Below are 25,793 nucleotides of genomic sequence, written 5' to 3' on the forward strand. Positions count from 1 at the left end.
AGCTCACAATGGCACCATATAGCAAATCCAATGAGAAAAGTGGGCACTCCAGCTGCAATCAAAATAGTTTTACTGAAGCAAAAGCATCATAAATAGTTTTGGGACTTGCTGACCTCCTTTGTCAAGTAAAAAAGCAGTAACCATTGTAAAGTGCAAAGTATAAAAAAACTAACATGAAGAAAAATACTTATTTACTTTCCTATGTTTTTTCCTTATACTTACCTTGATCTTTTCTGCATGTAAGTAGCCTACATGTCCTGGTGGCCCACAGATGTCTACTGTGACTCTGATGATTAAATAGGTTGCCAGGCAACACCAGCATCTAGTAAAAACCATACATGTGCAGTGAATTTCCAATGGATGCATGGCACACTGTGTAGTGAATTACTATGGATGCCTTGAAACAATGCCTGCACACTAAATGACTGCAAGCTCCTGTTTTGCATGTATTGGCCCAGCCAAGGATATGCACTCAGCAGAAAAAAAATCACTTATATTTTATACTGGTGATTTTTAACGCCTAACATATAAGAGGCCGGTGAGTTTAAGTAATGGGTGGGCTTTAAATTGGGTATTTTGAAATGAAATAAATAGTCAAAATATTTCATAGTTTTTGATATAATAAGGAATGGTTGAAGACCAACTTGCATACTCATTAACGAGCAATATATTAAGGCTGCCCATTTATTTTAATGGGCAGCATAATGCACCAAAACACATACACAAAAAAAGTGTATGTAGCATTTTTGGCAGGTCTGTAACCAACATCTGTCAACAAGGATTTGTAGGGTGCCAGTGAGAATGAATGGCACAACAATGCGCCGAATAATACTGCAGAGCAACAATGCGTTATGTAGGCAGTTTATTTCTTTGTGTGTGTCCCATTATGGAGATTTCTCCTCTACATTTCCTGTCTCAGAGATACACCAGGAAATAAACCTGCCATTGGAACAGGTGTCCTCAGTGGAAGGTTTCCCCTTACCGCCTTCCCCTGTCACAGCTTGAAAATTTCAGATTTGTTACTACTTTTTATTTCAGAGATGGTTTTTAGGTATAATGGAAATAAAAGTTCACATAAAGATTGCCATGTAGGGGTTTTAACTTCCCAAAGCAAACACTCAATGAAAATGTGGAGTCATCTGGCAATCTTGTCAGCAGTACTGCTGCTCTCTTTGGTTTCCCAGACCATGGGCTCTTCAAATTCAATCAGTTTTAGGCACAGCACCTCACTGCATGTACCCACTCCTGCCTTTTAGATAGGAGTTCTCTAACTCCTCTGAGACTTGGATTCCCTCTGCCCCATGAACTCTCCTAGTTATGGATCGAAACATAATGTTCCAGAGGTGTTCTTTTGGATTTAGGTCAGACGAGCATGGGGGCAATTCAATGGTATCAATCCCTTCATCCTCAAGGATCTGGCTGCATATTATCGCCACATGAGGCCAGGCATTGTCGTGCACCAGGAGGAACCCAGGACCCACTGCACCAGTGTAGGGTTTGACAATGGGTCCAAGGATTTTATCCTGATATGTAATGGCAGTCAGAGTGCCATTTTCTAGCCTGTAGAGGTCTGTGCATTCCTCCATGGACACGCCTCCCCAGACCCTTACTGATCTACCACCAAACCAACGATGCCTAAAGATGTTTCAGGCAGCATAATGTTCTCCATGGCTTCTCCAGACAGTTTCACGTCTGTCACATGTGCTCAGGGTGAACCTGCATATATACACACTATATTACCAAAATAATTGGGACGCCTGCCTTTACACACACATGAACTTTAATGGAATCCCAGTCTTAGTCCATATGGTTCAAAATTGAGTTGGCCTACTATTTGCAGCTATAACAGCTTAAACTCTTCTGGGAAGGCTGTCCACAAGGTTTAGGAGTGTGTCTATGGGAATGTTTGACCATTCTCCCAGAATCTAATTTGTGAGGTCAGGCACTGATGGTTGAGAAAACTTGGCTCACAGTCTGCGCTTTAACTCATCCCAAAGGTGTTCTATAGGTTGAGGTCGGGACTCTGTGCAGGCCAGTCAAGTTCCTCCACCCCAAACTCACTCATTCCTGTCTTTTTGGACCTTGCTTTGTGCACTGGTGTGCAGTCATGTTGGAACAGGAAGGGCCAACCCCAAACTGTTCCCACAAAGTTGTCAAAAATGTCTTGGTATGCTGATGCCTTAAGAGTTCCCTTCACTGTAACTAAGGGGCCAAGCCCAACCCCTGATAAAACAACCCCACCAATAATCCCCAGCCTTCCCAGAAGAGTTAAAGCTGTTATAGCTGCAAAGCGTGGGCCAACTCAATATCAAACCCTACACACTAAGACTGGGATGCTCTGTTTTTATCCCCTGTCCCTGGGATGCAACAGAAAATTAGAGGAACATCTCACAATGGGGGGGAATTCCCTTTTTACAGAGTAGTCCCTGGAACAGGTAACCCCATTAGAAGCTGTACCTTCCCTTCTTGTTTTGGAGACAACTCTAAAATGTTGGATTTCCACTTACTTTCTGTTTTGGTGACAATGGTCATCAGTCCAAATAAAGGGATGAATCTTCCCAATGGGGACTCACACAGCAATAACAACCTGACAGAGCGTCCAACCCTCACTCTGTTAGTTTGGCCTCCTCATCACAGCACCTGGTTTCTTTCCTATAGGGGCCAGGAGTTGTCTGAGAGCGTAAAACACATAGCACATGCACGGCCATCTTTAATATTGATTGGACTCTGGACAAACATTTTCTTGGGCCCTCCTAAATCCACTTATAAACTATTTGCGGACAATGTAGGCTCAAGGGGCAGCTGCTTTGGGTCCCACAACAATGACTGGGCCCAGGGCAGCTGCCCCTTTTGCCCTGTGTCAAAGACAGCCCTGTGCTGCATGCCAATTGTCATTTACCTGGTTGAGGCAGAGCTAATAGAAGGGCTTTCCCTTACACCTCCTGTCCTTTTTATCCTGAAGGTGGTGACAGGATATAACAGGGCATGGAGTGGCATGGGTGCCTGGATGGAGATCTTTAACTGAAGGTACTTGCAGCAGGTGCCAAGCAGCAGGCAGACTCTTGGACCTGCAGATACGGATACACGGCAGCAGGTGTAGGACAGTAGGCAGACTGGTGGACTGGCAGGTGCAGGTACACAGCGGTAGGTGCAGAACAGCAGGCAGCAACCAAGCTGGTAAGCAGGCAAATGCAGGATCTTGGGTGGTCACGCAGGCAGAAGTCGGTAGCGGCCAAGAAGCAGAGGTACAGAATTGCATCCAGATGAAAGTCAGGGCTAAGGCAGGGTCAGTATCAGGTGAGCAGAGAAGCCCCCGGAACAGAAAGCAAAAGGCAAAGTCACAAGCTAGGTCAGCAACAAGGTATCAGGAGAGAGCAAAGTCAAACTAGCTGGGTATACACAGGAACAAGACAAGATCAGGTCACAGATAGTAGAAGCTGATGACCACTCAGCAATCTTCTGGTCTCTGGAACCACTTAAGTAGGCAAGTGAGCGCCAAGTAATCACGCACATTCACACTAATACGCATGTGCACAGACACGCACGCAAGTTAGGGCATATCTAGTTGTCACTCGAGAATTATTATGCACATGCGTGCGAGTTAGGGAACCTCTAGTTGTCACCACTGAAGTATTATGAGCAAGTGCACTTTTTTTGTGAACCTCTTCCTGCACGACTATGCATATGATTTCCCTGACACCAGTGTTCACATAGAAAAGAATTTCTAGCAAACTGTGACATTCAAAAGTCTTATCGGCCAAGTCTACCTGCAAGCAATTTTCTTTTTTATGCTTAGTTATTTTTTTTAGCTGTAGTGCTAACCCCGGTGACTGTAGCTGCTGGATATAAATGGGGCTCCCTTACATGTCCAGAGGCTGCCAGGATTAACTCCACTCCCAGAAGGACACCAGCAAACTCAGGTTCAGCCTAGGGGTGTCTTCTGAGGATTTATTGCAGACCTTAAACAAATGCAAGGAGAAGGGATTACGTTTTCAGGATACTCATGACACAAAATCCTTGAGGACAACTTCCCTGAAAAATCCTTTTCCAGCAGTAACTGCCCCCTCAGTAGCAACTCAGTAGCAATAAAAAAAAAAAGGCTGAAGAAAGAGCCAGTCAATCTGAAACTCTATGCGGACTGTCACAGACCTTAAGCAACAAACTCTAGTGTCTCTTCCTCAGTGAGCAGTTCTGTACCTGGAACTTCAGGCCAAGGGCACCCACCTCTTCAATTAACCACTTAAGCCCCGGAAGATTTTACCCCCTTCCTTACCAGGGCCTATTTTGCGATTCGGCACTGCATGACTTTAACGGACAATTGCGCGGTCGTGCGACGCTGTACCCAAACTAATTTGACGTCCTTTTTTTCCCACAAACAGAGCTTTCTTATGGTGGTATTTGATCACCTGTGCAATTTTTTGATCATGCGCTATAAACAAAAAAAGTGCGACAATTTTGCAAAAATAACAATATTTTTCACATTTTTTTATATGAAATTCCCCCCCAAAAAATGTAAAAATCTAAATTTTTTAACATTTTCGGCCAATTTGTTTTATGCTACATGTTTGGTGAAAAAAATCGCAAAAAGCGTATTTTGATTGGTTTGCGCAAAAGTTATTGCGTTTACTAACTAAGGGAAAGATTTTTGTTATTTTTGTTGTTTTTTTTTTTAACGAGTAATGGCGGCGATCTGCGATTTTTTTTTGCGGGACTGCGACATTGCGGCGGACAGATCGGACCCTTGACTGACATTTTTGACACTTTTGGGGTTACCAGTGACATTACTACAGTAATCAGTGCTATACATATGCACTGTTACTGTAAAAATGACACTGGCAGTGAAGGAGTTAACTTTTTTGAGAGGGAGGGGTTAAGTGTGTCCCTAGGGGCGTGATTCTAACTGTGATTGGATGTGGCTTGTTGTGTAAGAACAGAGATCAACTGTCCTACATAGCAGAACCGTATGATCTCCATTCTTACACAGGGAAGAATGACAGGCGGCTTTGTTTACATTAGCCGTCTGCCTTTCTCCCAGTGTAATGGACGATCGCGAGTGCACACGCGCGGGGGGTCCGTGACCGAGCAGGAGCGCGCCTTCGGCGGCGCGCGCTCGCTCCCTAGAGCCTCACAGGCTAGCGACGTACTCCTACGTCGCTTTGACTGTGAGGGGCTGACCGCCGCAGTAAATAGTCGTGCGGTGGTCGGCAAGTGGTTAAGCTTCCACAGGAAGGTTTCCTGTAGCAAGTTTTAAAGCACTTGCTGAGGCCGAGTAGCAATAACATCTCTGGAACACGCACATGCATGCTCCCAGGGGGAAAGGCCCCAGTGGAAGAAAGCTCTAATCAGATCCTCCCAAATATTTATCTTCTTACTAGCCTCATCTTCCAGGTCAGCCTCCCAACAATTGGCTAGGGTCAGACAACTATTTATAACCTACTGACTGACCCTCCCACACTATTTTTAGAATAGTCTTCCAGAGCAAGCAAAAGCAATCAGCTGCCAGGCTTAAGGTAACACTGGTCAGACCTAAAAAAAAAAAAGCAAATATCAGCTCAGCTAATTACAGCAGAGATATATACTAAATTTAGCTAACCCAGGGCAAGAGTGCTACATTGCTTACTTTCTGTAGAAGCATCTGTCATTAAAATAAAAAAAAAAAAAGATTTAAAAAAAGACCTGTTGCAGGAACCTTATTTCAGGTTACATCATAAACATTTTAGGAATGGAAGAAATCTCTTATAGTGATCCTGGCACCAAACTAAACATTATATAAACGCTGCACCTATAAAGAAAAAAGCATATACTTACTCCTCTCGATGCGGATATCATGAGGTCTACCTATTTTTTTTTCCTGAGTTTAGTTCCATTTTCTTTTGGCTTACTTTCTTTAAAAAGCATCTAACATTTAAAAAATAATTGTTGAAGGAACATGCTCTCGTGTTACATGACAAACATCTAAGGAATAGAAGGTGTTTCTTAAAGTGACCCTGTTGTCAAACTAAAATGCTGTACCTTTAAAACAGAAAGTAGACCTGCCTCTACTGCTACGGCATTGAAGACAAACCACTGAGTTAAAGTGGTTCAAAAGGCTAAAGGTTTTTTTCTATCTTAATGCATTCTATGTTGTGTAGCTCCCCCCCCCCAATACTTACCTGAGCCCTATCTCGATCCAGCGATGTGCATGAGAACAGCAGCTCTCCAGGGTCTCTCTCCTCATTGACTCACACAGTAGCAGAAGCCATTGGCAACAGCCAGTGAGCCAATGAGGAGAGGGTTGGGCCAGGGCCGAGTCGTACTCCATGTGTGAATGAGCACACAGAACTTGGCTTGGAAGCAAGCTTGCTTGAGTGCCCTCATAGCAAGAGGCTTGCTATTGGGGGCACTTGGTAGAGGGAGGAGCCAGGACCCAAAAGAAGAGGATCAGGGCTGCTCTGCGCAAAACAGTAGATTTGTATATATATATATATATATATATTTTAATCTTTCCTTTAGAAACACTTAAGGTTTACTCTTAAACCAACATTCCAGGAATGTCAGATTCCTGCTTCCCCCCCCCCCCCACAGCGCTAGTTTCTTCCTCTTGCTAACACTGATGTGTTGGGGAGTAGTGATGGGGAGGGCAGGATGAGGATCCAGTGAATGCTGCGAGGTGTGAGGAATTTACCACTCCCAGAAATGTTGGTTTCAAAAGTACATTCACCTGGCGATTCCACATTAATCCAAAGAAGAATGGTTGCACACCACAGCTAGTCCTTGAACCATTTATTGTGCAATATTCAAGTACAAAACCTACAACCAGGACACAAAGAAGCTGTTGCTAGTTAGTGTGTTTCACACACACTTAATGCTTAATCATAACGTAATGATTAAGCACAAAGTGTGTGTGAAACGCGTCAATCAGGGAAGTGAGCTGGGGCTGGCACCCATGCATGGAGTCCGTTAGGCTGATTCCACTCACCTGAAGCAGCGTGCTACCTCCGTCTTTTCTGATTCCACATTAATGGAGCAGTAGCCACGAGATTGGCAGGACGGGTAAGTGGGTACTTTTTTCTTTACAGGTACAGCTTTAAATGGTACTTGTATTTTGGTGACAGGATCACTTTTGCCTTTATAGAAATTGTGATAAAAAAAACTTTCAGTATGCTTTTTTTCAAGTCATTACAATTCTGTGATAACTGATTAATGACATTGGCCCATTCAACAAATCAATCTTTTCATTTTGCAAGTATTTGGCAGTAAAGAGTAAATAAGGTATAGGTAAGAAAACGTATAGAATAGATTTGTTGTAGTGGGAATAGACTGGGTTTTGCAATTGTTTTAGAAATGGTCAAATATAGAATGTGTTGTTGCCATATTGGAAAACTGTGAATTTTTAGCCTAAAGGAATAAATCTAATTCCCTCACTAGTTGGCTAGTAGTCCTGCAGAATGTTGCTTAATGCATTATAGAAATGGAGGGGTTAAAGTGCCACGTAGCATAATTGTCATAGGCGATACATATTCATGAAAACAGAACAGCAGGCCTTAAGCCCAGGACGAGCCACAGAGATACTTTCCAAGTCCCATCTCCTGTGCACATGCATAAATAAAAGAAATCAGGCTTCAGCCTCCTGTGTGAATAGCTTAAAATAAAACAACCAGATGCCCCCTTATCCACAAGAGAGATGTTGCCAGGAGAGAGTGGTATGTCCTTGATTAGCAAATGCAGCAGCATGGATCATAAGTCATATGTAATCATAGTCCTAGCTGCAATTGGAACAATGAGATGCTAACCAACCTGACTTGTCTTACTTTCATCTTGCAATGTGGCTTCCAAGTTCCTGACTAATAGCTATTCCATGCGTTGCCCTGTATGCCAACTTATTTATGGTACTGGTACACCCAGAGGTTCTAAGGCACGGTATATTAAAGTGGACCTATCAATAAACTTCACAGTTTACATTAACCATTAGGGAACAAGTCAGCAAGCATTCCAAATCACAATAATATTTTGAGTATACAAAAATGCTCTTTATTGACATGATCTAAAAGCTGTGTTCTTGAACAGCGTAGCATGGACTAAAAATCACATCGTCCCTGGCTACCAGGAGCATCTTGGGGTGACAGTCTCTGTCTGGTAGCTTTACAGTTAGACTAGCAGAATCTGCTATAATGAATAATGGGAAGATATGGATGCCCATGTATGTAAGCTATATTTAAAACAATGCTTTTTAAATATTAAAGTGGAGTTCCAGCCTTTTCTGTGTTTATTAAAAGTCAGCAGCTGCTGACTTTTAATAAACACACACTCACCTGTCCCACAGTCCGGCAAAGCGGCCGCCCGAAGCCTCGATCCTCTCCCTCTGGTCTCGGCGGGGCTGGCATCCGGCTGTGACATTTTGCGGCTTCACAGCCGGGTACACACTGCGCATGCACGAGTTGCGCTGCGCGTCTTGATTGGCCGGCAATCTTCTGGAACCTCTGACATGTCCCAGAAGATTGCAGGGAGGGAGGGGGAGAGGAGAACTTCTGCTCAGGGTGCCGCGGGAGCAGGTACCTGTCAAAACTAGGTACCCCCCCCCAAAAAAAATGACATGCCAAATGTGGCATGTCAGGGGGTTAGGACTACCTAAAGCGGAAGTTCCACTTTTGGGAGGAACTCCGCTTTAACATACTTTGCTAAAATGTATATTGCATGACAGAACTAGGCTCTTTTTGGTTCTGCACCAGCTGCAGGTGCCGACACCCTAAAGAGTTCATCTGTTATAGGGTGACCAAATTTTCCCTGGTAAAATGAAATCCGGGGACATATCCGGGAATCAGCGATGTATAGCAGGATTGCGATATTATGGCAGACAAATCTGACACTATGGCCTCTTTCACTATTGTGAGACTTGACCTGCGACTTGGGACTGCAAAGTTGTGTGACAAGTATTACCCCATGATTTCCAATGAGTACAGTTCATATCTGTGTGACTTCAAGTAGTCCCTGCACTACTACTGTCTGACTTTAATGCAACTTGAGGTCCATAGACCTCAAGATTACACAGGCATTGCTTCAAGTCGTGTCAAAGTCACATGACTTTCAGTGTGAAAGGGGCCCAAGTGACACTTTGATACTTTGTGGGAACCAGTGACAGTATTACAGTGATCATTGCTAAAAATATGCACTGTCACTATACTAATGACACTGGCTGGGAAGGGGCTAACATCAGGGGCAATCAAGGGGTTAAATGTGTGCCTAACAACTGTTTTCTCACTGTGGGGGAGGAGCTTTTACTAAGGGAAGGCAAAGATCCTTGTCCCTGCTTTGCTCAATGTCTTTCATAATGACAGAACGGAGATCTGCCTTGTTTACATAGCCAGACCACTGTTCTTCCTGTGTACAGAGTGATTGGTGGGTACAGGTGGATATAGAGTCCTCCGGACCTGCTGATCGGCTCCAATACCCAGATGTATATATACATTATCCTGTGCAGCGCGACCGCCCTGAGACAGTAAATCTGCTATGGGGCGGTTGGCGACTGGTTAAGATCATCAGCGTTATGATAACTCACAGGCAGGGGGCGCTCTATCATTGCTCTGGCTGGACCTGTCACAGTGTGTCACATGACATTATGACCGATAAATTAACAAAATCAGTGCTGCCAGCCAGAGCCATGTTAGTTCGCCCCCTGCCTGTGAGTTATGATACCATCCATGATACCCAAGAGACAGACACAGTGCAATGTAGTCTATTCAGTGCAATGTAGTCTATTTATTGTTATAGGGCTCTCAGGGACAGGTACGCAGGCATGGCTGCACAGATGGAGTCTTTGTGTTCGGGTCTGTGCACCAGCCCCCACGTACCTGTCAAATTCAGCTGTGCAGGTGAGTTCATACAGCCCATGCTTATGCATTCACTTAATTTGGCCTGTCTGCATGCAGCTCAGCACTAGTACTAGAGGTAAAGAAACTGCTCTGCATGAGGTTGAGCGCCATGATACTTTTTACTCTGTCAAGGGCTTAATCTTTACAATTTAGTCCATAATATGATAGCGAGTTGTAGTATGTTAGCCATCAAAAAAAGTAACATTTTGTATTTAGGCTTATACCATTTTTTGGTAGATTGTATTGCAAGCTTTCAAGCAATCTAAAGAAGAGGCCAGCATGCTTGTACTACTTTCTATTTACAATCTATTATGTCCTCAAAGCAGCCCTTCACCCAATTTGCATCTGGCTCCTCCCCTTTCCCAAAATTAGATTAAAAATATGATTTTTTTTTCATCTGCTTGATACTTTTTGTACTGTAGTGCACCACTTTCTTCTTTCTCGCCAAGACAAAAATGTAAATGCACTCCCCAGGTATTGACAGCACTTGAGCGCTGCCAGATTCCATGCATATGCAGATATTCTGAAGGGCTTTGGGGCTCACTGAAGACCTGCAGAACATTTGTGCACATACAGAAGGGTTTCCCCAAGCATGTACGTAAACGACACAAGTATGACGTTCTAGATTTAAGGTACCTGTGCATGAGCGGGAAACTCCACACATACACAGGTGTAATACAGGTCTCTGCCAGGTTTGAAGAGGACTTCGGCATATCTGAACATGCGCCAGATTTTTAAAGATTGCAGCACTGGAGGGGACCGGACCAAATTACAGGAGACTGAATTTCCTCTTTAATATGGTGGAGTGCATCAGAGGATGGAAGACTGGCCGGTTGCACTTGTTGTCTTGAACAAAAAAAACTCACTGAATGCTGATAAAGTGCTTTGCGACCTGATTTTATGGCTTTGATATCATTAATAAAATAAATAAATTAAAAATGTCATGCAATTAAAGTATACAAAATACAATACAAAAATAAATATATATAAATAAATAAATAATTAAATGAATAAATATAGGTATTAATTAAATATATAAGACATTTACCAAAAATACCAAGGTGATAAAAGCATGCAAAACAGTGATCATAAATTAGAAATTATACCTAACCACTAAATGAATGTAATAAGTCAGAGTGTTTCAAAAACCATCTGGTAAACAATATACTCATACAAAGTGACAATAGTGCTGAGGACGATCTCTTCCGTGACAAAAGTGTGTCCAAGCGAATCCTCTGTGGTGAATCACGCCTTCACCTCAACACCCTATGTGAATGGGTCCTCACCTTAGCTCCAGTGACCCAGCAATCAAGCTCGGTCTCACAGCGCAGTGTACCCTTTTGGGATCACCCTTCTCAGGGCCAGAAACAGTTGATCAATCCCCTCAGCTTAGGGTCCTATTCTGGATAGACTCCCCTAGTATGTAAACTCCCACAGCTGTCCCAGTGACAACACCAGCAGCAAAAAGGAGGATCAGAATCTTCCGGGCACAACATTGTTGCTTTCTTGATTTATCTAGATCTGCTTCAAGAGAATTAACAATTCCAAAGAGACCCCTCTAATGTTGATTGTAGCTTTAGCAATATTAACACTGTGCTTTTCTGAAGTACTATAAATTAGCACTTAAGCGGTGCTAGCTGGTACAGACATATCAGTAAAACACTTCCGAGATGGCCGTGGGATGATATTCAATCAAAATACTCTGTCCCCTACACGTGTATCGTCCCTAGGCATGGACTTCCTCATTGGCGGTCATTATTAAAATGAACATGTAAGTCTGGGCAAAAAACAAAAACAAATATTCCGTACATTCATGCAATGTATGCTCATTTCCCCACATTTATTCAACTTAAAAAGGCAACAAATACCTGTTGATCTGCCAGAAAGTGTTCCTATTTTTTTGTATGAGCTGACAACACATTGCCTCTGCTGCCCCGAAATCATAAGCCAGGGCCTGCACGAGAACATAACTCTATTATACTATACACAAAATGTAGCGCTATGGAGAGGTTTGATCCAAGAAAGCAAACCTTCTTATGTAGCGCTCTCCTAGGTAGGTGGTAGAGTGAGTAACATAGTTGTTGGTTTCTCTGCCTAACAGAAAGACAGTAGGTAAATTTATGTGCGGTCTGCCTAACAGAGGCTGTGAATGTTTAGCAGAGTCTGCTCAGTGTGCTCTGGTGCTTCTCATGCTGTCTTGAAGTTTCATACTGGTCTAGCAGCTTTGGAATGTGCTGGACAGTGGGTGGAAACCATGCAGATGAAAGCATGAATATCCATACAGCCCTAGCCAATTAGAGGGGGAGGTGCCCCATTGATGACTGTATTGGATGACTGTATTTATATTTGATGAGCACATGGGCTCTGGGTCTTCCTCTACAGAGATAGGTCCAGGTAGGGAGGGGGCCTGCTGCCCTACCTCAGCACAGGCTGCCATGTGGCCTCGGGTAGGCAACCTGAGGGCCTGAAACATTGAAGCTGAAACCCAGGGCTCTCCTGAGAGCTGACTGAGGGAGGATGTCCATGGATCCTGTCTGGTATCATGGAGAAAGGTGACCTGCGACCAGGACCTTGTGAGTACAGGCCACCTAAAAGGATCCTAGAAACTGGTGTTGCTAAATCCCCCTCTTGGTGCTAGAAGTCAGCACACTGGGTGTAAGCTAAAGGTAAAGGGGACACTGGCTAGAGTCTTGAAGAAGCAGGGTCCACTAAATTCCTTCTGCTACAAAGGGACTTTCCTCTACTCTGTACAGTCTGCTACACAGTTCTACTAAGAAAGCTGTCCTTGCATGTAAATAGTTAATTTGAAGTATCTTACGAAATCCCTTCTCCTTTCCAAGTTCCCCAAATAAAACAAAAAAACACATCCCCTAGACTGGTTATTTGAGACAACAAGCAGAAGAGTGTGTGCACCTTGACTGTGTGAGAAAATACCCTGTGACTGGCTGTGGGTTAATCCCAGGCACAGAAATTCAAGTGGCTTCTGCAGGGATAGCTCTACATGTATTAAATTCGTTTTAAATGGTGAACAAGGAGCCGGTCCCACAATTGTCTTTTTTAACCCTGTCTCAACTATGCAAGCAGGTCTTTATTATCAATTGAAACTAGGATTTGAACATTGCCTGTGCTAACAAAGGGTTGTGGTTTATAGGCTAGGCTTCTTGCTTTGTATGTTATTGGATACACACTTGGTGCAGGCTTAGGCTTAGTACTGTACAGTACACACTAGTTGTTTTTTTAGTTCAACCCAGCAGGGCTGAACTAAAAAAACCTGACAGCTCTAGAGGAGCTGCTGTACTAACTATCTGACATCAGTACAGCGATCTTCCCCAATGAGCTGTTGTGTTCTGACAGGGGAATAACCCCCTCACCAGAACACTCCGGTCCACTCTCTCAGCCATTAACTGAGGGTGCCGATCAGGACCTGATCAGCTGACCTTTTTCGTTAATGCCCCTTTGACAGAAGCCAGCCGGCTTATGTCGGACCGACTCCAGTAAACATGAGCTGGTTTCTATTGAACTGGCCGATGCCGTCTGACATTCAGCCAGTGGGTACTAAGTTTTACGCTAAAATTGCGGAAAAAAAAAACTTGCAGCCATCTATGACACCTTCTCCTGAGAAACAACTAAAGGGTAAGAAATATTTTACAATTATATCTATTTTTAGACATGCCATGTGAATGAGAACACATAACAAACATATAGTGGGGTTTTCTCAAATTTGACGTCAAAAGTGGAAATACACTTTAACCACTTGCCTTCTGTGCACTTAAACACCCTTCCCATCCAGGCCAATTTTCAGCTTTCAGCGCTGTCACACTTTGACTGACAATTGCGCGGTCATGCTACACTGTACCCATATGAAATTTTTATCTTTTTTTTCACACAAATAGAGCTTTCTTTTGGTGGTATTTAATCATCTCTGGGTTTTTTATTTTTTACAAAAAAAAAGAATAAAGACAAAAAATTTTGAAAAAAAAAAAAAAGTTTTTCTTATTTTCTGCGAGTAAATTTTGAAAATAAATTTTTCTCCTTCACTGATGTGCGCTGATGAGGCGGCACTGATGGGCACTGATAGGCTGCACTGATGGGCACTGATGAGGTGGCACTTATGGGCACTGATGAGGTGGCACTTATGGGCACTGATGAGGAGGTACTAATATGCCGCACTGATGAGCACTGAGAGGCGGCACTGAGAGGCAGCACTGAGAGGCGGCACTGATGAGCACTGATAGGCGGCACTGCTGGGCACTGATAGGCGGCACTGCTGGGCACTGATAGGCGGCACTGCTGGGCACTGAGAGGCGGCACTGCTGGGCACTGAGAGGTGGCACTGCTGGGCACTGACAGGTGGCACTGCTGGGCACTGAGAGGCGGCACTGATGGGCACTGATAGGCGGCACTGATGGGCACTGGCGGATGGCACTGGACACTGACGGGTGGCACTGATGAGCGGCACTGATGGGCAGCACCATCAGTGCCCACACTCAGTGCCCATAGTGCTGCCAGTCAGTGCTCATCAGTGCCTAGATGAGCAGGCACTGATGGGCACTGACTAGCAGCACTATGGGCACTGATTGTGGGCATTGATGGGGGGCACTGATGGCGGGCACTGTGGGCACTGTGTGTGTGTTTTTACCTTTTAGTAATCAGGGCACTGGTGATCGGTGCCCTGATTACATCGCTGTGTGTCCCCAGCGGCTGTCGGCTCCCCCTCCTTCCTCACACTGCAGCTCCGTGTGAGGAAGGAGCGCCGGCGATGAGAGATGATCTCATATGTTTACATATGAGATCATCGCTCATTGGACGGCCAGATCACGTGGTGAATGGCCGCTGTGATTGGCCATTCACCACGATCTGTGATCGGCTGTGTCCAAGGGACACGGCCGACACAGATTTTCCCCGCAGCGCGCTCGCGGGAGCGCGCTGGGGGCGTGTCACTGGGAGGCCGTTTAAAAACGGCCTCCCGAAAATTCGAGTCCGCGCTGCAGCCGTATATAGGCTGTAGCGCGGACGGGGGGAGGTTAAAGAGGAGCCCCAGGCTCCTGCAGAAAAATAAATTACAACTACTGTAGCTGCTGACTTTTAACATTAAGACACTTTCCTATCCAGGAATCCAGCCATGTCTTCACCCCAGCTGATCAACAGACCTTTTCCGGCCATGCCCCTTTGACATAAGCCAACCGGCTTATTTCGTACCGACTCCAGTACACATGGGCCGAATGTCAGCTGGTTTCTATTGAACTGGCCGATGCTGTCTGACATTCAGCCCGTGTGTACTAAGCTTTACTCTAAAATTGTGAAAAAAACCTTCCAGCCATCTATGACACCTTCTCCTGAGAAACAACTAAAGGTTAAGAAATATTTTAAATTATATCTATTTTTAGACATGCCATGTGAATGAGAACACATAACAAACATATAGTGGGGTTTTCTCAAATTTGGCGTCAAAAGTGGAAATACACTTTAAAGAGGAGCCCCAGGCTCCTGCAGAAAAAAATTACAACTACTGTAGCTGCTGACTTTTAACATTTAGACACTTTCCTCTCTAGGAATCCAGCGGTGTCTTCACCCCAGCTGATCAGCAGACCTTTTTTGGCCATGCCCCTTTGACATAAGCCAACCGGCTTATGTCGTACCGACTCCAGTACACATGGGCCGAATGATAGCTGGTTTCTATTGAACTGGCAGATGCTGTCTGACATTCAGCCCGTGTGTACTAAGCTTTACTCTAAAATTGTGAAAAAACCTTCCAGTCATCTATGAGACCTTCTCCTGAGAAACAACTAAAGGTTAAGAAATATTTTAAATTATATATATTTTTAGGCATGCCATGTAAATGAGAACACATAACAAACATATAGTGGGGTTTTCTCAAATTTGACTTCAAAAGTGGAAATACACTTTAACCACTCGCCGTCGCTGCACTGCCTATTTACGTCAGCAGTGTGGCTCTCCCAGGCAAAATCACGTTAATAAACGTCATCTGCCTGGGAGGCCACTAGGGGGCAAGTGAGCACCGCCGGCGGCACGCTCCCACCCCCTATCGTCAGCGGGGAAGCCAGTGCGGGTGTCAGGCGGCTCCGATTGCCGCCTGACACTGGCAATCTCCCCCTGCTGACAGAGAAGGACGGACTGCTAATGTAAACACAACCATCCGTTCTTCTCCCTCGGATGATCACAGAGACCATGCGATCCTGATATAAAGGATTGCATGTCTCTATGATCATTTCAAAAGCCCAACCCCCCCACAGTTAGAATCAATCCCCTAGGCTTACATTTAACCCCTTGATCACCAATAGTATTAACCCCTTCCCTGCCAGTGTCATTATTACAGTAGCAGTGCATATTTTTTGCACTGATTACTGTAGTAATGTCACTGGTACCCCCAAAAGTGTCAAAAATGTCAGTTAGGGGTCCGATCTGTCCGCCCCAATGTCGCAGTCCTGCAAAAAAATCGCAGATCGCCGTCATTACTAGTAAAAAAAAAAAAATAAATAAAAATGACATAAATCTTTGCCGTAGTTAGTAAATGCAATAACTTTTGTGCAAACCAATCAAAATACGCTTATTGCGATTTTTTTTTTTTACCAAAAATATGTAGCAAAAAACAAATTGGCCTAAGATGTTAAAAATTTTGATTTTAAATTTTTTTGAGGGGAATGTTATGTAGCAGAATGTGAAAAATATTTTTCAAAATTGTCGCTCTATTTTTGTTTATAGCGCAAAAAATAAAAAAATCACACAGGGGATCAAATACCACCAAAAAAAAGCTCTACTTGTGGGAAAAAAAGGATGTCAATTTCGTTTGGGTACAGTGTCGCACGACCGCGCAATTCTAGGTCTTAAAGTGGTTAAAAAGGAGCCCCAGACTCCTGCAGAAAAAAAATTCAACTACTGTAGCTGCTGACTTTTAACATCCAGCGGTGTCTTCACCCCAGCCGATTTTTCAATAGGCTATCGGGTGCTGCTGCCGCCATCTCCACTAAGGGAAACCTGCATTCCCTAATGCGTATACACAAAGCGGGCTGCACTCTCTGATTAGGCCAGTAGCGGAGGAGGGAGGCCGAAAGCCAGAAGTGGGAGAAGGTATCTGTCAAAACCAGGTATCCACTCCCCACCAAGAGGTTCCAAATGTGGCAACAGAGGGGGGGGGGGGGGCAAACAAGCGGAGCTTACCCTTTTTGCAGAGCTCCGCTTTAAGCTGCAATGCAAAAGGATAGGTAATATATTTACTTATTGGAGGTCCATACAAAACAAGTACTCGATAAAGGAGGCTGTTCCTCAAGAGCATATGTCATATTTGCACTTGTGTTTTGTATGGATCTGCACTAAATAAAAAGGACAGCCTTTCCTACATATCACAGATTGAGACTCGCCATTCTTTATTTCCCAAATGGCACTACAGAGTTAATACTCTTTATTTTCTAATCAGCTGATTGAATGACTGTAGCCATTTTCAGATAAATGTAAATCCAAACGAGCCAAGAGCTTGTTGCTGGTGGCCTGTGAACTCAATCAATTTTAAGCACCAGTCTGGTTTATTCATTAAAGTCATTCTGGACACAAACATTTTCTCTTGTTTGGAAAATCACACATTTAAAGATTTGTTTCACATGGCCAAATTCAATAATGAAAGGGCTGTAAACCTATCGTAAAGACACGAATTAACACTTCAGTGACTGGTAGCTGGCATAGTTGCCCACTGTACCTGATTTCCAGAGACAGTTCTTTTGTTTGAATCTTTTCCCATGAATATGTCAATCGCTGAGATGCTCTCAATTTGCTTTATTGACCTTTTGTACAATTCCTTATCTGTATTATTATTATTCTTTATCAATGGTATTAGGACTTTTTACATGAATAAATACTTGAGAGCAGTATTTAAAAAGGAAATGGAAATATACTGCTGGCTTCCCTTTTCTCCTCTCTCCCGAGCTGCTGGGGGGATAGTTCAGGATGGAGAGTGGGAAAAGGGGATAGTAATTATGTCTTACCAGCGCCTTCCTTTTCTAAATGAACACAGTGAACACACTCACTCAGTGTTCATTCATATCATATTAATCATAGTAAACTGGGTTTACTATGCATCAGTTTGTGAAGGAACAGGAAGCTGCTCAGCACAGAGCACGTCCCATGCATTCACTGTCCCCTGCAGCTGAGGCTGCTTAGAAAGGCATGTTGTTTGAGCTTTGGGTGCACACCCTAATGCAATAGGCTGCACACACCTTTGAACTGTACTTAGGCTTGTGCTTATCCCTGATTTTGTGTGCCAATGTGGAAGTCACTTCTACTGGTTATATAGTTGCAGAGCCGACTATTTGAGGTGCTCGTTACTAGTTGTCTTTGTAGAGACAATGCCAGAAATACTTGGGTAGCATACTGGCCAACAGTTTCATATTTTGTTGCTTAGCGTAGCCCAAGTGGTAAGTAGTCTTTTCTTGACTTTAGGCAAACACTCTGCAATGCACTGAGCACTGAGCGCTGTACAGTGCATTCTGCGCCCTGATTGGCCAAAGCTTTGCTCAATCAGGGCGCAGTGTAAGCCAGTTAAGGGGCAGGGCCTCGGAAGCCGGCCCCGGCATCCCTAACAACCGATATCTCCGCTGACAGCTGAATAACAAAAAAATAAATGCTGGAAAAAAAATAAAGAAAAAAACACCATGCCCCCCCCCCCAGTCCATACCAGGCCCTTTGGGTCCGGTATGGATTTTCAGGGGATCCCCCACACCAAAATTTAAAACATGCATGCAGCCCGGCAGGTTGGAATGGAGGGGTGAGCGAGCGCCCCCCTCCTGAAACCTACCAGGCCACATGCCCTCAACATGTGGGGGGTGAATGCTTTGCCCCCCCACTCCAAAGCACCTTGTCTCCATGGTAATGGGGACAAGGGCCTGTTCCTGAGAACCCTGGGTTGTGGGGGTTGGCTGGCGGGAGTTAATCAGAATATGAAAGTCCCCTTTAACAAGGGAGCCCCCAGATCCCAGACCCTCCCTATGTCAATGGGTATTGGGTACATCGTACCCCTACCCATTCACCAAAAAAGTGTCAAAAAGTAATAACCACAAGAAACAGTTTTTTATTAAAAAATAAGAAAATACTGTCCCTTGATGTAAATCCATCGTCAATCATGACTTCCGCTAGACCCGAAAAAGAAAACAAATGAAAAAAGCTCTCGCCTCCTGGGAGACCTTCCGTCGTCTGCTCGCACGTCACTTGGTGGCACCGCCCCCTCTTGACGTCATGTGACCCAGTACCCAAACCTCTATACCCCTTATATGGCCAATTACTTGCATATAAGCCTTCAAAATGGGCACCTTTGATTTTTCCTGTTCGGCTCCTATAGACTTCAATGGCGTTCACCGTTCGGGTTATAACAATTCCCCGGTTCGGGAGTTCTGTTGTGAACTTAACAGGGGGTGTTCAGCGAATCCCTAGTCATACCTGTGGGATCCCAGTTTAAGCTGGAAACCACTGTAGTAGGCATCACTGCTACATTGATGGCCCCTTGCTTCTGGGTCCTGTGCAGGCACCATTCAGAGAACACTTTGCATTCTTACAACAAATGCAAAGCGTCCTCTGTTTGGACAAGGTGAAGATCGTGATGGCATCTTCCGCCCTCTCTACCTACTCCAATCAGAGAACACTTTGCATTTTAATGTGAAAATGCTAAATGCTCTCTAAATGGTGCAAGTGTCGATTGAGTGACCTCCAGTGTTCACTAAGCACCAGGGTATGGGAAATGGATACAATGCCTACTACAGTGATCTTTAGGTTCCACAGGATTGACACTTGCATACTTACTTTGGTTCAGGCTCGATCAATGAAAATATGCAAAAAATTTCCCTCAGCCCTGATGCAAGCAGTTGACTGTCTCTTGGAAGGAGTTATGCAAATATTAAAATGGCTTGATGTATGGAGTTCAGCTTTAAATATAAATCTGATGTTTACCATAGCATAGCTTCTGTGTCTACAGAGCTGGGATGTGGGCGAAGATAAGCTAATGATGTCACTGCATGTCAGGGACTTAAAGTGGAGCTAAACTCCATAATACTTACATCTCCTTCAACGGTCCAACCTCCTTTGCCAGGGTCAGCATCTTCTACCCAGCTTCTTCTGGGTGTCGGGCTGCAGTTGTCTTCATTGGCCAGCGTAGGGTGATGGCATTCCTGCGCATGTGCAGCCACCCTGGCACACGGGCACTGTGCCAGAATGTAAACTAAGCTGCGCTTTCTTTTAAAGAAGACTGCTCTGAGGCAGATAGAATTTTATATTGCAGAAGAGACATTGCATGTCTCTTTGGCAATAAAGAGCCTTGTCTGCTTACAGCTTTTAAAAGCAGGAATTCAGTTATGCATTATCTCCAATGCTCATTTGCTGCTGTGTTAGGAACTTGTGTCCATCAAGCATTACAGGACAGTGTGGGAGGCTTGGGCAAAGCTAATTGGTAGTCTAAACGCTGACTACAGGCACACTGTGCGTTGGCACCAGGTCCTGTAGTACCGCACACAGTGGGGGTACTGTGCTACTTGAAGGCAATGGACTAGCTTTATCACTCTGCTGCCAGAAAACAAAAAAAGCTGAAAATGAAAAGATTTTCAGACAAGAACTAGGAAAAATAACTTCACAAATTGAATTAAATAAGCAAACTGCGGAACAGAGACAGTCAGGCTGGGGAAGAAAAAGATGATCCTAGACGTCTTCTAGCCAAGAAATTAGGACGGCTCTAGCTGATATGCTGCAGCTTCTAATGCACACTCAAACAAGCTCACAGTGTGCAATTAAATCAGAGTCAGCAATTTCACCACAGAAGAGGAGTATCTATATATTTGCAAGATTGATGGTAAAGCTGAAGTTTAGCTTCAAATACCCTTTTTCTGATGTTATTTGGACCTGGAAAAAAACAGTCAAATATTATGTAGATTTGCCCAGTTTGCAGAAAATAGTATTGTTTGTAAATTATGATTACGTTAATTGCCTAATTGATGTAATTCCCAGAAGATCAGACACATCTACACACAAGTACTCAGGCATATCAAAACTTACTGCATGAGTAATTCTTCTGGTATAGTCCTAGAGTGTCTGTGTGCTTTAGTTTCTGGATTAAGATGGCTATGGACATGAAGGAAGATCATATGCTTCAAGTGAAAGCTTTGCAAAGCCAATACATGGTTGAGAACCAACTGATCCATCTTATGTCCAGTGGGATGTACCCATTCACGCAGCTAGCTCCAACACTTGCATCTTTCTTCTGAAATTGGACAAAATTGTTACAAAGCATGGGCCTGTGCCATCTGCTGGCTAAATTTAGGAAATGCAGAAAAGGCCTCTTCATCATTCCTTCCATGGTACCCTACAAATCGTACAAATTCTGCTTACAGTGCTGCAGGTCCCTGTTAATACAACAGTGTTCTGCTGTAAAAATTGGGTGCTTTGGTACCTACTATTTAACTGACCGGTGCCTGTCTCGCTTTTTGTCAGTGAAAAGATTGTTCATCATCTATCTACTTTGACCTAATACCTATATAACCGTGCCCGAACACAGTTTGCCCCAGTTTTGCCTTGTATATTGATTATGGTACTTCTCTTCAATGTGTCAGCTTTTGTCAATGAGATAACAGCCGAAACTCACAGCGGTCCCCTCAACGAAGCTGACACTTACAATGAGATTGAATCATTCACAGGGTTCTTGACCTACTAAAAAGGGATTCAACTTTAAGCTTTTTGATGTGCAACCTGGGATTTGAAGTTCTAAAAAGAGGCTATTGTTGACTTAAAAAGAGAGGTGATATCCCATTTCAAGTAGGATAATATTCAAATCAAGAAGTCCCCACATACTTTTCAACAATAAAGCCTAAAACCACAAATACTGTATTATAATTTCTTATAATTAACTGTCTCAAAACAGCTTTGACCTGAGTGGAACCTTTAAGGTTGTTCACCTCTATAAAATCATTATTTTCCACTATAGCTTTATTGTAAATATCTTTTTTGTTTTTAATTCCTATATTAATTCCTCAGTCTTGAGCAGGAATGTGGGATTGCTCTAGTGAATGTTTCTTTCCCCGGATTTAGAAGTCTGACACTTTCCAAGTGCATTGTTCCCTTTTCATTGTTCGTTCAGAAGCTGCAAGAAGCTAAAAATAAAAATTATTTCATACGACTGTTTTAAAATAGCTACAGAAGATACAGTATATAGGTACTTCTTTTCAGAGAGTCTGCTGACTATTGCTGCTCCATCTGGCAAGGGAACATTAAGCATGGTATACTTATATCTTACACTCGTGAACTGTCTCATCCCCCATCTCATCATCAAGGCAAAAAGGGTTAATTCAGGAGTGGCTCCAACACGTCTCGCAGGCTCTACAGCAAGTGTGCCGCATGTCTGACTAATCTGAGAAATCATATTTCAAGCTCTGCACAGTTTGATCATGAGGTTAATTAATCCTTTCTTGTAGTAGATTAAAATACCAGCGCCTCATACATTGTCAGTAGGAAGGACAGAACATAAACCCATGCCCTGTGACCGTCACAATCCATTTATACGGTCAGCATTTACCAGGATTGGAACTTGTCTTATCCTGTTGTTTGGCTACTTTTTTTTTTAACTCAGCTTGACTTCATGGAATAATATATGATGAATAATGTGTGTTGGAAACAAATATGTAGCTCTTCTTTGGTTTGAGAAGAAGGATGAAGGCTGAAAATATCTATTGCAGCTTTTGATAGTGCTAAAATTCTTTTTGTGGTTTTGTCACCACCATTATATATATAGCAATGTCATGGCATACACGTAACTGCACCAGAGATTCCATTCCCAGGCTTGGTCCATTCTATGTATTGAAGATACAGGCCTAAAAGTAGATATCAGGGTCGGGTTGTCTTACCTATCTTATCTTATGACAGGAACATCTAATAATTGTCTACTACTGTTGACTGAAGATGTGTATACTGCTGTATTAGTCTATGATAATTGGTCAGAAATTAGCATGTTTTTTGGCCTTCAATCACCTATAAAGGCCTGTAGAAATTTCCACCAACTGGAGTGGTCAATGGGATGGTTATTTTGGTGTTCCTGTAGCCTTTACGGTTCTCACAATTCATGCTTGTCCATCATCACATTTCTCCAATTTCTTTTAAGTATTTTATTGTGCTGCATTTCTGAAGGTTTATAGGTCTCCCCACTTAGATATTTCCTTACATATCAAAGAACCTTTGCTTAGACACCATTGGATTTGGGCATAGTTTCCTACCATGGTTGCCAGCTGAAGTACAAATGGTTAAAGTCAAGGCAAAAGTAGGTCAAACCCTCATCCAGTGCATTACCATTTTCGTGTTACTGCAAATCCCTGCAGTAAAATGTGAATGTCATATTCTATGTAGTCAGAAGGTATTTCATTTATGGCCCAGAAATAATTCATGATTAATACAATGTTTATGTGCAAGGCTGGGAGAATGACTATATGTATTCTGTAAAATGTGTGATGGAATCATAATGGTACAGAGCTCAGATTATAGTTCTATACCAAGAGACAAGGACAGATATGAGAGGGGCAGTGTGCATAAAGGTAATGAGATTAAGTCTTCTATTGGATAGAGAAAACACTGGATGGAAGGGTGAAAGGATGTTTAGATGACTAGATTTAATGGAGGGGTGGGAGGATGTAAGGAAGGATGGAGTATTGGATAGAGAAATCACTGGATGGAAGGGAAAAACAATGTTTAGATGACTAGATTTGATGGAGGGGTGGGAGGATGTAAGGAAGAATGGAGTATTGGATAGAGAAAACACTGGTTTGAAGGGTGAAAGGATGTTTAGATGACTAGATTTGATTGAAGGGTGGGAGGATGTATGGAAGAATGGATATGATCACAAGGCATAATCGGGCTAGAACAAAAAGATTTATTAAAGTTTATACAAAGTAGTAATAACATAGAATAGGGAAGAATACAGATACATATATCGCATCTGATAAGAAAAAGAGCAGGAGCTGTAAGATCAGAAGAAAAACATTTGAAAATAAGGCAAAGAGAGTAGTAGTAACTACTAAGGACTGGAAATTAAACATGCAATTGACAATAAGCAATTGTTGCTCATTCATGCTCAATTTTACGTTATAGGTATGGTTCCGCTCCAAGAAGGTTTACATTGGGGCTCCCCATAAGTAAAATGTAATACACACTTAGGTGAAACATGTATGCATGTCTTTGTATATTTTGGGCTGCCAGCACATTATTTCATTGTCGGATGGATTATTTTAAAACTTCCAGTCACCAGTTGATGTTCATGATCAGGCTAGGTGAATGAGATACGAAATAGGAAAAAAAGGTGAAGATTTTACACTGGGATGAGAATTATGGAAATTAAATGGGCAATAACAAAGTGATGAAAGTGAAACAATAGAAAATGTTAATATGCTTTGTCAAGCAAAGAGGCATAAAATACAATCATGAAAGAACTAAATGGGAAAAAAAATAGGATTGCACTAAAATAAGGATTTAGTCTCCATCTGCTGTTCAATGTGGAGATCATGGCTTGGTTAACAGACCAGCTTAGGCCTCCAGTTACCTAGTCCTAGACTCAGGCCTTTTCAACAGAATTTCAGCATTCACTCAGCTTTGATGGGAGATGTTCAGTTTCCCTCATCCATCATCAGTTGGACCTCATCCTAATGGAACAAAATTGCAACAGTTCTGGTAGGACAGGCAAGGGCTGCTATGTAACATTTCTAGGCTTCCAACTGCTTTTTTTCCTGCATCTGCAAAAAATAAAGATAACAATACATGTAAAAATGATTTAATTGCAATCGTAATTTATTGTTCTTTGCCTTTGCATGCCACCATATTTCTTACCTGCATGATTGTTTCTTATGCTTCTTCTGTTGTCTTCTCTGATTCTTTTGTCTTCTTTCTTTCCTCCTCTTATCTATCATCCCCTGGACTATGGGCAGGGAAGGCCGCATGGTGGTGCTGTCTTTGGTGCTGGGCCTCTCCGAGCAGGACGACTTTGCCAATATTCCTGATCTACAAACCAATGGGTCTCAACAGAACCAGAATACTCAGGGTGAAAAGAGGTAGGGGGGAGCACAAATGTGCCCTCCTTAAATGAGATTGAAGGTTATGTGTTAATTGTGGAAAAAAAAATGATATTAGGTTTGCCATAGACAGGCCAAATTTTTTCGAAGATTTGACAAATATCTTACCAGTATGTTTTGAAAATACAAAAAAATTCATGCAAAATCCTTTTTTAAAATGAGAGTGACAGAACAACATAAATATATTTTGCATTCATTTTATGCAATAGGTGCAATTGTATGGTAATAGGACATTTTTTTATTCAGCATTTTTTACAGTAGCAGAAATCTTTTAGACTGTGATTGCTCTGTGTGGTGCTATTAATGTTACTCAGAATTGATCATCTGTAAGGAATCATTTTCCTAAAGTTGGAAAAAAATGTTTAGCGATTTTCACCATTTCTATCTGTCGTCAAAAACTGTTCTCCTACTAAGAAGTCTGCAGTGCTATTCGCATGCATTAAATAATCTTTACATTTTCATCTAATCTTCTTAAAGTTTGCTTGTCTATGGCCAGCCTTATGTGCCTTAACAGATCCATCTTGTTTATAATCCCTACATCACACTTTCTGTCACAGTTACTTAAGGGCAGAGGCTTGAGTGAGTCTGTCTGTGTGCCTGAGTGCGTTGGTGATAAACTTTACCAAACTGTTTTATTAATATACTGTATATATCACAGCTAGGTTATAACCAAATCCTATACCAATTACTGATACAGAATAATGAGCTTCTGTATCCTCTCACCCCAATCAACATTACTGGAGCCTCATAAATGAATGTTAATTACTCGAATAACTTGCAAGTCAATATAACAGGCACACATAATTAGAGGAGAAGTGACAGGTACTGCAGACATCATATTGTGTGGGTC

The 25,793-nt window shown here is 42.9% G+C and overlaps 1 protein-coding gene across 3 annotated transcripts in view; it reads left to right on the forward strand.

The window, feature by feature from the left end:
- Window positions 1–25,793, forward strand: part of SYT7 (synaptotagmin 7) — a 584,377-nt gene that overhangs the window by 433,866 nt on the left and 124,718 nt on the right. For 2 of the 3 annotated variants that reach the window (XM_082269832.1, XM_082269833.1), the window contains one exon: window positions 24,800–24,922. The exons of the other annotated variant lie outside the window; for it this stretch is intronic. In XM_082269832.1, the coding sequence (XP_082125958.1) occupies window positions 24,800–24,922 (123 nt within the window). The remainder of the gene's footprint in view (window positions 1–24,799; window positions 24,923–25,793) is intronic. 3 annotated transcript variants of the gene reach the window in all.

Source organism: Pelophylax lessonae (assembly GCF_965119305.1).
Source record: "Pelophylax lessonae genome assembly, chromosome: 10".
NCBI lineage: Eukaryota > Metazoa > Chordata > Amphibia > Anura > Ranidae > Pelophylax > Pelophylax lessonae.